The following is a 13,710-nucleotide window of genomic DNA, read 5'->3' as shown; positions in this document are numbered from 1 at the left end:
AACTACAACCAATATCCTTCATAGATATAGATGTAAAAATCCTCAACAAAGTATTAGCAAATCAAACACAGAAGTATATAAAAAGAATTAAATAACACAACCAAGTGGGATTTATCCTGAGAATGCAAGGCTGCTTCAGTATTTGAAAAATCAACATAATTCAACATATTGACAGGCTAAAGAAGAAAAACCATAATAATATATCAATTGATACAGAAAAGGCATTAGATAAAATATAACATCCATTCATGATTAAAAACTATTAGCGGGGGCTTCCCTGGTGGCGCAGTGGGTGAGAATCTGCCTGCCAATGCAGGGGACACGGGTTCGAGCCCTGGTGTGGGAAGATCCCACATGCCGCGGAGCAACTAGGCCCATGAGCCACAACTACTGAGCCTGCGTGTCTAGAGCCCGTGCTCTGCAACAAGAGAGGCCACGATAGTGAGAGACCGGCACATCGCGATGAAGAGTGGCCCCCGCTTGCCCCAACTAGAGAAAGCCCTCGCACAGAAATGAAGACCCAACACAGCCAAAATAAATTAATTAATTAATTAAAAAAAAAAAAAAACTATTAGCAATCTAGGAGTAGAAACTTCCTCAATCTGATAAAAGGCATTTCTACCAAAAAAATCTTTAGCTAACATTATATTTAACGGTGAAAAACTGAAAGCTTTCCCTTAAGATCAGTAAATGGCAAGAATGTCTACTGTCACCACCCTTGTTTAACACTTCTGGAAACCAAAAAGAAACAAAGGTATAGAGATTGGACAGAATAAATAAACTGTCCTTACTCACATACTACATGATTACCTACTTAAAAAATCCCCAAGAATCTACAAAATACATAAAAAACTAACAAATGAATATAGCAAGGTTGCCTGCAAAGTCAAACACACAAAAATCAGTCCTATTTCTATATATGGCAATGTACAATTACAAACTGAAATTTTAAAAAACAAGGCTATTTACCATAGCTCCCCCAAACTGAGATACGTAGGCATAAATCTAACAGAACATACAGGATCTGCAGATTCAAAACTACGAAACACTGATGAAAGAAATCAATAAATAAATGAAGAGACGTCCATATATATGGACTGGAAGGCTCAGCACAGTAAAAATGACAGCTCTCCTCAAATTAGTCTATAGCTCTAAAACAACACCAACCAAAACCTCAGAAGGATTTTTCAGAGATATGGATAAAAATGATTCTAAAATTTAGACAAAATGGCCAAGGAACTAGAATAGCTAAAAAATTTTTGAAAAACAAGAATGAAATTGGAAGAATCACAACTCCTCAATTACAATACATTAACTATAAAGCTATAGTAATCAAGACTATGTGGTATTGGCAAACGGATTTAGATCAATGGAACAGACCCAGACAAATATAGTCAACTGATTACTGACAAAGGCCCCAAAGCAATTCAGTGGTAAAAGAATAGTCTTTACAATAAATGGTGTTGGAACAAATATACGTCCATATGCAAAAAAAAATTAAGCTCAACTTAAATCTCACACTTTATATAAAAATTCACTCAACATGGATCATAGATCTGAATAAAAAGATTTCAAAACTTCAAGAAGAAAACAGAGGAAAAAATCTTCATGTCCTGGGGTTAGGCAAAGAGTTCTTTGATATGACAACAAAAGTACAGTCCATAAGAGAAAAATACTGGTGAATTTTATCAATATTAAAAACTTTTACTCTCTGAAAGATACTGTTAAAAGAATGAAAAGAAAAGCTACAGATGGGGAGAAAATATTTGCAAACTACATATCTAACAAAGATCTTATATTCAGAATATTTTAAGAACGCTCAAAGCTCAACAATAAGAAAATAAACAACCCAACTTAAAAATTGGCAAAAGACATAACAGACACTTCACCTCAATATTATTAGCCATTAGGGAAATACATATTAAAACCACATGAGTTATCCATGATGGAAATGCAAATCAAAACCACCAGATACCACTTCATACTCACTAGGATGGTTATAATAAAGATGGTAATAACGGGTGTTGGCAAGACTGTGAAGCCAATGGAACCCTCATTCACTGCTGGTGGGAATGTAAAGTGGTGCAGACACTTTGGAAAGAGTCTGGCAGTTACTCAGAGGGCTAAACACAGAGTTATCATATTGTCCAGCAATTCAACCCCTCCGTATATACCTAAAAGAATGAAAACCTGTGTCACACAAAAACCTGTACAAAAATGTTCACAGAACGTTATTCATACTAGCCAAAAAGTGAAAACAGCCCCACTGTCCATCAACTTGTGGATAAAGTGTGATATGTCCATTCAATAGAACATTATTCATCAATAAAAAAGAATCAAGTATTGATACATGCTACAACTTGGTTAAACCTTGAAAACATTGAGAAGCCAGTCACAAAAGATCACATATGATTCTCTTTGTATGAAATGTCCAGAGTAGGCAAACCTAAAAGACAGAAAGCAGATTGGTGGTTGCCTAGGGCTAGGGGAAGGGAGAAACAGGGAGTGACAGCTAACGAGCACAGGATTTTTTCTTGGAGTGATAGAAATGTTCTAAAATTGACTGTGAATGGTTGCACAACTCTGTGAATATACTAAAAACCATCAAATCATACATTTTATATGAATGAATTATATGGTAATTATATCTCAATAAAGTTGTTATAAAAAACACAATGGGGGCTTCCCTGGTGGCGCAGTGGTTGAGAGTTTGCCTGCTAATGCAGGGGACACGGGTTCAAGCCCTGGTCTGGGAAGATCTCACATGCTGTGGAGCAACTAGGCCCGTGAGCCACAATACTGAGCCTGCGCATCTGGAGCCTGTGCTCTGCAACAAGAGAGGCCGCAATAGTGAGAGGCCCGCGCACCGCGATGAAGAGTGGCCCCCGCTTGCCTCAACTAGAGAAAGCCCTCGCACAGAAACGAAGACCCAACACAACCAAAAAAATAATAATAAATAAATAAATAAATAAAAACTGACGTTAGAAAGAATAAAGCTTGATTGTTAAAAAAAAAAAAAAAACACATTGAATTATCGTTAGACACCAATTAAAATGGCTAAATTTAAAAATACTGACAATACCAATGTTAATAAGGATGCAGAGCAACTAAATTTCCATACATTGCTGCTGGAATAGCAAAATGGTATGACTACTCTGAAAAATAGTTTTGCAGTACCTTATAAAGTTGAAGTATATTACCTACGGCCCAGAAATCTCCCTCCTGGGTATCTACTCTAGAGAAATTAAATCATGTTTACATAAAGTTCTGTACACAGATGTTTAAAGTGGCTCTATTTACCACTGTCAAAAACTGGAAAAAACTGAAATGTTCTTCAAGGGGTAAATGGATAAACTGTGGTATATCCAAACAATGGAATATGATTTAGCAATAAAGAGAATGAACTATTGATACACACAACTTAGAAGAATCTCAAAGGCATTATGTTAAGTGAAAGAAACCAATCTTCACAAGGTTGTATACCATATGGTTCCATTTATATTACAGTCTCAAAATTACAAAACTATGGAGATGAAGAAAAGATTATTTGTTGCCAGAGATTACAAGGGTAGGGAGGGACTCTTTTGGGGTGGAGTCTTTTGGGGTGAAGTCCTTTGGTATTCTGTACCCTGATTATTGAGATGGTTACACAAATCTATACATTTGTTAAAATTCTAAAAACTGTTCACCAAAAGGAAAATAGTGGATTTTTCTTTATAATTTTAAAAATTAAAAAATGTTAAATCCAATTGAGAGTCAATGCTTTTCTATAATTTGGTTTAAATTCACTAGACTACCACTCCTGATCATCTCATTTAGTTTAAAATACAGTATATAGTTCAAAGAAAGATACTGAAAAAATGAAATTCATCCTAAGGAGTACCAAGAGGTAATAAATCTGGTCATTAATTAGGGGTAAACAAACTAGACATGCTAAGCCTGGAGCACAGACTCAGAAGGAGAATGACCAATGACAAATGTCTTCAATTATCTGAAGAGTTGACATGTGCACGAGAGTTAGAATTTTTCCATATAATATTAAAGAGAAACTTCATTTACCAGTGAACCTAAAAATATAGAGGGTTTTCTAGGGCTACCAGTAATTCACCATATATTCCTCAACTGCTAGATAATCAAGAAGCAGGAAGTTCTGGAGATCCTTGCATTAAACAAAGGGTCAGACAGGATGATCCAAGAGTTTTCTTCCACCTCAAACATTACATGAATCTATGAATTATAACTTCTACAGTTAACCTACCAAAGTAGAAGACACCGAACATCTAAAAAGGTATCCCTTCCTGCCAAAATATCACCTTTCATTGCATAAAAATATTAAATAGCACTCTAAGTTACAAATTTTTAAAAAGACCAAATAAATTCAAAATCTTAACAAAAGCCTTAATAAGACCCATTTTATTTCTCCAAATCTCATTTGTACTAAGGATATTAAAATTAAATTCAAATTACTAATGTCTAATTAAATCTAATTTCATTAGACTTAAGAGACAAAAGTTATAAATATAAATTTCATGCAAACTTCTATAAGTATATTGAAGAAATTTCTTGAAAAAGAAGCACTCTTTCCACACAAAGGGTGGTAGTCCTCAAAAGAGCCAAAACATCTGTATTCACTTTAAAGCTCATCAAGACAGACTGACATTTTTAGGAGAAGCATATGGCTTGCTGAACAGTCATCTAGAACAGGATCTTTTGTCTAGTAAACCCTATTCAAGGACCATTTACTTATGTATGGAGTGGCTGAATGAAGAAAAGAACATATTTTTAAGTCCTAGAAAACACAAAGAAATAAACTCTTCATCTAGCTATGTTAAGGATACAGCAAAACACATTGGAAAAGCAGCCAGATCTTTACTTCAGAGACAGTGCTCTCAACATCTGAAATAATTCTAAGAAATCACTGAAACAAAAGAACTCTAGAAAAGCTTTCTTAGAGAACTATATCCAGCCAAAGACCACCTCCCTAAAAAAGGCATTTCCATTTTAAAGGATAAAACACTTTCTTCTTAAAACTCTGAAGGGCAGAGTTCAACAGCTGCGCTATATTAAACCTGAGCCCTTCCAAAAGGAAGAACAAGAGTCTCTGGAGAGCGAGTAACATGGCCTGCTTTCTCCAAAATTATCAAAATGCCTGCTTTGCCTCAAAGGAAAGTTTCTCCAAGAAAAAGCCTCTATACTATACATGGGTGAAAAACAAAACTTAGATTAGGAAAACATGCAAAAATAGAAGCATTTGTTTCTGGAAATCTCCTCCACCTAAGGCAAAATGCATTTTGAAGTCCTTCAAGACATAGCATGGAAACTATTAAACAAAAAAAACCAAAACAGTAGTTTTCAGCCCTAGCTTCCCTTCAGAATCACTGTAGAGCTAGGTCTCAACCTAAATTTACTGAACCAATATATACTGGGACCAAGGCATCTGAATTATTTATGCACACAGCAAGTGATTCTGATGCACAGCAAGGGTTTAAAAACAACTGAACTGGAGCATGATCCCATAGAGGAAAAATTAAGTCTAGTGAGTAAAGACAAGAAGGAAAAGTCACATTTGAGCAACTAACTAGTTCTAAAGAACCTAAGGTTGTATACACCTACTAAAATACTCAGTAACAAACAGAGAATTTGAAACAGAAATTCTGAATTGTTCTCATGCCATTACTTAAAGGACAAAAGTCTTAGAACAGTTTGCTAAAATATCCAAATATTTAGATGAAAGTTGTTATGAAGAATGTGATCACTGCAAAGGTTCCATCAGGGTCTCTGGATACTGCAAACTGAAAAAAAGAAAAGTTATAATAAGAGCTCATGTATTATATGTATTATCTGTCAACCTTTAAAAAGTTCAAGGCTTTAATCACAACAAAGTAAATTTCAGCCATTATCAAAGCTTTATTAAGCCTACTTCATTTTACACAAAATTCTACCAGGTTTTACTTGCTTGGTATTCAAATCCATGATAAACAAAAAGTGGCAGTGGAACTGCTAAAGGGGAGCAGACCAGTCAAGGAAGGATACAAAAACACTATTAAAAAGTAGACACAAGAACTCAGAAAGCACAGCAGACACTTGATAGTTTTTAAAGGCAGCAGAATACAGTAACTCTATTTCCTAATGATCACTAGAGTAAAGAAAAAGAAAAATACGTTCAGTATATCTTGTTTAATACATACCTTACATGTATTTTGTTTAAGAGGGTAAGAAAGTATAATAATCAAGTTACCTATACAAAGTCTCTCATCAAAAATAATTACAAAATTTAGGGGAAAAAATCCTTACCACAAAAATAACCACAAAAAACCCTAATTCCTCAATTGGAGACTCTAGCTGTATAAAAGGAACGATGGAATGAAAGTAAAGAGCATCAGATAGTCTTTTAAATAAAGAATATACCTTGAGGGGAGGGACAGACTGGGAGTTTGGGACTGACATGTACACACTGCTATATTTAAAATAGATAACCAACAAGGACCTACTGTATAGCACAGGGAACTCTGCCCAATATTCTGTAATAACCTAAATGGGAAAAGAATTTGAAAAAGAATAGATATATGTATATGTATAACTGAATCACTTTGCTATACACCTGAAACTAATAGAACATTGTTAAACAACTATACTCCAACATAAAATAATATATATATATATATATATATACCTTGCTAAAAGGAAAACAGATAAGACACTGAGGTTTTAAGTTACTATTATCAGACATAATATTTCTCTCTGCAGAAGTCAACATATTCCTTTAAATTGCTAAGTCAGACTATTTCCTAGTAATGTAAACTTAAAATCTGTTTCTTTGTCTGAAAAATGAGAATAAAAACATGTGAGTTGTAGGATTACTGTGAGAAATGGGATAACAAAGGTAACGTCCTTGGCACAGTGGCTAATACACAGTGAGAAATAAATGTTAGCTGCCATTATTAATTTGTACTCAGAATAAACATCATAAAAATGATTCTCAGTGTTCACCAAAGGATATATTTTAGAAGCTTTTCCATTTGAAATGGTTTTATTCTGCATTCACCCCACACCCAGAGACCTCTCTAAAATGTATTATACAGGAATCAAGTTGCCCCATCTTTCTTCATTAAGTCCCATGTATTATCAACTTTTAAAAACTTCATGTAAAGTAGCTTGCACACAGCAAGTCTAATAATCACATTTAGTTACTATTATTCCTAAAGAGCTCTCATGTTCTGTGAGTACCCTTTCTCAAATTAAATTCATTTCCACCTCTGTTTTAAATTTGAAAACAAAAGAGGAATCAGTACACTTGTCAAAGTGCTTGAGTACAAAAAAAAAAATCTATTTAGGGACTTTCCTGGTGGCGCAGTGGTTAAGAATCCGCCTGCCAATGCAGGGGACACAGGTTCAATCCCTGGTCCAGGAAGATCCCACATGCCGCAGAGCAACTAAGCCCGTGCACCACAACTACTGAGCCTGTGCTCTAGAGCCCATGAGCCACAACTACTGAGCCCACATGCCACAACTACTGAAGCCCGTGCACCTAGGGCCTGTGCTCCACAACAAGAGAAGGCACCACAATGAGAAGCTCGTGCACCACAACGAAGAGTAGCCTCCATTCGCCACAACCAGAGAAAAGCCCGCGCGCAGCAACGAAAACCCAACATAGCCAAAAATAAATAAATTTATTAAAGAAAAAAAAACCTGCTCATTTTCAAGTGTGTGTGTGCACGTTCACTTGTGTGTAGAAGAGTCAGTATAGGTTGTTATGCTGAGGCAGCCAACAATCCAAACAACTTCGTGGCTTATAACAAAGTTTGTTTCTTAGTCACTTTACATTTTATATAACCTATAAGAATCAGCTTCTGCTTTCCTCCATGTTATCTTTATTCCAGGATCTAGGCTGAAAGAAAAGACCCCACCAGGGACAGCAGAGGAAAAAATGACATGGCAAAACATGGGATAGCTCTTGGAGCTTCTGCTTGACATGGTATAACATTCCTGGTTAACATTTCATTGGTCAAGGGACTTTCCTGGTGCTCCAGTAGTTAAGAATCTGCCTTCCAATGCAGATTACACGGGTTCGATCCCTGGTCCGGAACTAAGATCCCACATGCTGCGGGGCAACTAATCCCACGTGTGGCAACTACTGAGCCCACGTGCCACAACTAGAGAGCCCACGCGCTACAACTACAGAGCCCATGCCCTCTGGAGCCCATGCGCCACAACTAGAGAGAAGGCCATGCACCACAACTAGAGAGAAGCCCATGCACCACAACTAGAGAGAAGCCCGCGCACCACAACTAGAGAGGAGCGAGCCCACGCGCCGCAATGAAAGATCCCCCGTGCCACAACTAAGACCCGATGCAGCCAAAAATAAATAAATAATTAATTTAAAAAAAAAAAAAAAAGGCGGGGAGAGGGGATGGTCCCCTTGAAAAAAAAAAAATTCATTGGTCAAAACAAGTCACTTGGCCAGTGGGGTGGTGATGTATAATCCTGTCACAGGGAATGGAAATTAATATTATAAATAATAATACCATCTACCACGATATCCACCATCGAGACTAAAGAAAAGAAAAATATTCAGGCTATTCAAACCAATAATAAAATCAGCATTTATTTAGGTAAGGTTTACTATGTGCCAAGACATTATTCTAATATTTACTAGTGTTAAAATATTTAAATCAACAAAGATGTCTGCTACTGATGAAAACAGACCAACTAATCATGGGTATTTTTTAATGAGGAAAATAAGCAAAACAATGAAACCTATTAGAAAACACATTAAAAACATTGAAAGCTCACAAAACTTGGCTTTGATATGTTCCAGACAGCAAAACGTAGCTGCCCTTCAGGGGAATTTGTTTATCCACCTTATCTGAAGCAGAAGCCAACCTACTGATTTTAAATGTCCTAAATGTTTTTCAAATTAGGGCTGAGACAGTTTCTTAGCAAGGTGTAATACACACAGAACTCTTATCAAACTTAGTGCCTCTTACTCATTGAAGGTTCCTGCAGACTCATATTCCTACTGGCTTATCTAACGCTGAAAAAGGAAACATAGCAACAAAATACAGCCAGAGACTGGAGCACAAAATAGGCCTCACAAAAAGGTCCCATACACTCAGTCCCCACCAGTATTAATTAACACCCTCTGAAGACCCTAAGGAGCTATATTTGAGGTAAACACAAGACTCAGTCCAATTGAGAAGTGATAGAACAGGGCTAGGTGAGATAAGTATGCATGAATAGGTTAAAGAAAACAAAAACAAAAACACTGTATCACATGTCCTGAGTCCCAAGTATTGCTATTTTGAAATAGAGTGCCATTTTATCTGATCTTAGATTAATATCCTAAATAGTTAAACTTACCCTGGACAATCCCTTAGGAAAGTCAGGGAAACTAAGAATAAATGTAGGCCATATATCCCGGGTTGTCCCCGCTCTCCTTCAGCCCAGGGAAGTAAGAAGCATGTGGAAACAGACTCACTCTAAAGCAGGATCTCAGCAACTAGATCAGCTGAATCAACTACACTGTTTAAACAATTTTTCCTCTTTCTTGTGTGTACACATTGTTGGGTTTTTTGGTTTGCTCTTTGGTTTTTTTACTGATATACTAAAGTTAAATTCATGTAAGTTAATGTAGCAGTTAACTGCTTCTTTCCTTCTGCCGATAGTTCCTTTTTTTCAATATTTGTATTTGTTCACTACTCCCTTCCTTATCAAGGGCCTTACTGATTCTATCCCCCTTCATTTCACTCAAGTGATCTGAAATGTCACATCATTTGCAAATATTTTCTAAGCAATACAATAAAATGAATTTTAGATGCAGATGTCCCCATTAATTGGTTCTCTTTCCACGCTCTACCTTTTCAGATCCTCGTTACTCTCAAAACATAATGTGAAGAGAGTGCTTAAGGACGAAAAGCAAATAATATCTAAGAGAGACGTGCCATAAATTTCTCTCAAGGTGAAGTGAACAACATAAGCTCTTCGGGTAAAAAAGGTGGTAAAGAAAGCAAATAAATGTATCGTTTCACTTGAGCTTAAAATTCGTTTTCCTTGGCTTTCAAGTTTTTTAAAGTCTGAAACAAAGGTCATCTTACATGATTTAAAATTTTATTTTCAAATCTCTTTTAACACATTTGCAAGCAGAAACTCTTTAAATGTGGATAAGTAGTACTAATTACCAAAGTTTCCAAAATCTAGTATCTTAACTTCGACAACTATAAATTGCTAACAAAATGGCTGTGACTTAGACATACATCCATGTTTTGATTAGCCATGGACCCTTCAAATTTGTTCTCAGTTCTAGGAATACCGTGAACTTCTCGGGAATGCAAAATTAATGCCCATAGTATCTAGGAGAATAAGAACTAACCTTGGTCACCTCTATTCTAGACCTAAGTCAACCAGTGGAGTATCTCACCTTAGAGAAATACTCATGGGTAGAACAGTTAACTGTTGTACAGACTTACCTTTCCCCAATCTTAGCATTCTTATTTTTCAATGACACTGTATTATGTATACGTCGCTCTATTATTGCCTTCGAGACTTTTCATAAGCCACTGACATCATCTTTCCCATCCATCATCCACTATTTAAAACCTTAATAAAACTTACCTCCAAAAATCCTTTCTAATTAACTCTAGTTCTAACTCTCTGTATTCCCTTTATGTTTAATATAACACTAAACTAATTAGCGTTTCACTAGACCCTCTTTTCAATTTTTAACAACTCCCATTCCTCCCACCCCTTCACATCTGTCCATCCAGTCTTTCCATCGCTGTTCTAAGCACTCATGTAGAAGATACTGAACATAAGCCCTGGTTAGTATTTATACTAACAAGCTGTGAAGATAGCAATGGAACAAAATAATTCTTCGCAGACAAAAATGCTAGAATGTGTGTGCGCGCGCGTGCGCGCTCATGCTGTTGTGTTAGTACTATAATAAAGTCAGGAAAATTCAGAAAAATAGGGAAATGGAGGGTTAAGTAACGCAGTCGAAAAAGAAATCACCATCACAAAAATGCTTCAAGGCAAAACAATGAACGACAACAATCTCTGAATTACTGTATTACTGTGAGGCTTTAATAAAATTCTGGATGGGAAAACTCCCGGCATTACCACCAGTCTTTTAAAAATTACTTTCCAGTACTACTAGTACTGATATTTTTACTAACGTTGAATTCCAACCAAGTTTTCCCCCCAAGCAGCCTGATAAATAAAAGTCTTTCAGTGCAGAAACCCAATCAATATCACCTAAAGCCGTGGAAGGGGAGGGAGTGATTTAACCCTCCAGTAAAGACTGGAGTGATGGGCAAACAGGTAAAAAATGGAGGGGTGCGGAAAGTGGGGAGAAAAATGAGTGAGACTCCGCCCCCTCTCTCTGGGGGCTCGGCTCTTAGCTCCGGAGACAGCCCCACTCCACATACCCCTCACAGCAGCAGTCCAAGTTTCCAAGAAACCAGAGGTACTCCTCCCCCCTCCCCGCATTCACGCCCCCGCTGGCCTGGCCAAGCTTCCCCAGGTCGCAGCTAGTCCCAAATCCGCCCGCCCTCTCCCGAGCAAAGGGTCAGCAGAGGACGTTTTCCCGAGGCCTTCTCCGGGACCCAGCAGCAGAGACCTCCGCAAAAGTGGAGAGACCCGAGAAGCTTGAAGAAGCCTCACAATGCTGTTACCTGGTCGGAACCTTGGAAACGGAAACGGCAGCTACAGCCGCTGCCCTTCTCCCCCGCAACGCTTGCCTCAGCGCCACTGACATTGAGACCGCCGCCATCTTGCTGCAGGCAAACACTAGGACGGATCACCGCAAGGGACAAACTTCCTTCGTTTTCAAGCCAATGGAACCGCAATGCAACGGAGTGGGTTTTTTGGGTTAATTTTATCCTTGTTTGGTGTTTTGTTAAATAATGGAGTTTAGAAAAGAGGGGAAACGTTTGGTTGAAAGAGATAAGAAGGAAAGTGGACGGAAGAAAAATGCAGAAGTGCATTAAGTGTAAAGATCATCCTCATAAAGTAAAATCCTTTTTTGTTGTTAAGGACTGGTTACTTAGCAGTTAATGAAGAGACCAAAAGAAAACACTTGAAAGTTTAAACACCTGCAACTCATAATTTTTTCAAAGGACTCAATATTTAGGGCTGAGCCCACTGGAAGAGCCAGAGGGCTCGTTGGGTTCTTGAGAACCTTAAGTAGTACTTTTCCAAAGTGTTGCCAGATTAAGTTTGCAAGACCTCAGGAAAGGGCTGTATTCAGTTTGGTGTTCTGTAGTTGATAGTTATAATGATCATATTTTCCAAATGAAAAATCTAGACACATGGCCTGGCAAAGGATTATGTTTTTGATGTGTGTATTTATATGAAAAACTAACGGAACATAATATTTTATATCACTCTTTTCCCAGTAAATCCTGAATGTGTGATCATAATCCATAGATATCAGACATATAAAACAAAAATTATCTTCTGAGGCGATTGTTGGAAACATGTTTGTATTGTGGGCTACTGACCTTAAGAACAATGATTAACTGTGGCTTATAAAATGAAAAGCAGACTACTTTGTGGGGTTTGTTATTTAAAAGATTTTTTTTTAGAGTTAGAACGTTGCTGCTTTTAAAATTAAGCAAGTTAAAACGTAACCTTTATTAAAAGAATAGGATTAACAGGAGGTTGGGGAATGCCTTGGTTTTGCATTAAGGCCAATTAAAAGAAAACTCAATACATAGGGAAAAGGGGAAAAGAAAGAGATTGAGCACCATAGCACCTAGCACCAAAGAGAGAGAAAGCCATGTCCAGGAAAAGAGGAAATGCACAGAAAGATGAAAGAAGAGATGTCTCAGAGGGAATTTTCTTTTAAACTTTTAATTTTGAAATAGATTTCACAGGAAGTTGCAAAAACAGTACAGAGAGATCTTGTGTACCCTTTACCCAGTTTCCCCCATTGATTACATCTTATATAATTGCTGTACAGTATCTAAGCTAGGAAACCGACATTGATATAAAGTGTTTATATGGTCCTATGTCATTCTATCACATGTGTCAATTCATGAAACCACGAACACAATCGAGATACAGACCTATTCCATCACCACAAAAATTTCCCCTGGTGCTACTCTGTCACAGTAGTACCCACCTCCCAACCCCTGGCCACCACTACTGTTTCCATTTTTATAATTTTGTATTTCAAGAATGTTATATAATGGAATCTTGCAGTATATGACTTTTTGAAATTGGCTTCTTTCACTCAGCATAATGCCATTGAGATCCATCCAAGTTATTGCATTTAACAATAGTTCATCCCTTTTTATTGCTGAGTAGTGTTCCATGGTGTATTAGTCCAGATGCTGCCAAAAAACAAAACTAATGGTATATATATCTGAACTACCACAATTTGATTAACCATTCACCTGTTGCAGAATATTTTGGTTGTTTCCCATTTGGGGCTATTACAAATAAAACTGCTATGAGCAATCATGTACAGGTTTGTGTGTGGACATAAATTTTCATTTCTCTGGGATAAATGCTCAAAAGTGCAATGTATATTTAGTTTTTTAAGAAAACTGCTAAACTATTTTCCAGAAAAGCTGTACCATTTTTCATCCCCACCAGCAATGTATGAGATCCAGTTTCTCCGTATCCCTGCCAGCATTTGGTATTGTCACTATTTTTAATTTCAGTTCACCTAACATAAATAATAGGTGTGTAGTGATATGTCATCACGGT

General features: G+C 37.0%; 1 protein-coding gene across 3 annotated transcripts in view; it reads right to left on the bottom strand.

Moving 5' to 3' along the window:
• The window catches only part of NDUFS4 (NADH:ubiquinone oxidoreductase subunit S4), a 123,983-nt gene extending 112,196 nt beyond the window's left edge, over window positions 1-11,787 (bottom strand). For all 3 annotated transcript variants that reach the window (XM_036848367.1, XM_036848370.1, XM_036848368.1), the window contains exon 1: window positions 11,670-11,787. In XM_036848367.1, the coding sequence (XP_036704262.1) occupies window positions 11,670-11,767 (98 nt within the window). In that variant the 5' untranslated portion in view covers window positions 11,768-11,787. The remainder of the gene's footprint in view (window positions 1-11,669) is intronic.
• Window positions 11,788-13,710: the final 1,923 nt, after the last annotated feature.

This window comes from Balaenoptera musculus, chromosome 3, assembly GCF_009873245.2.
Source record: "Balaenoptera musculus isolate JJ_BM4_2016_0621 chromosome 3, mBalMus1.pri.v3, whole genome shotgun sequence".
Lineage (NCBI taxonomy): Eukaryota > Metazoa > Chordata > Mammalia > Artiodactyla > Balaenopteridae > Balaenoptera > Balaenoptera musculus.
This window is presented reverse-complemented; position numbering and strand designations above follow the sequence as displayed.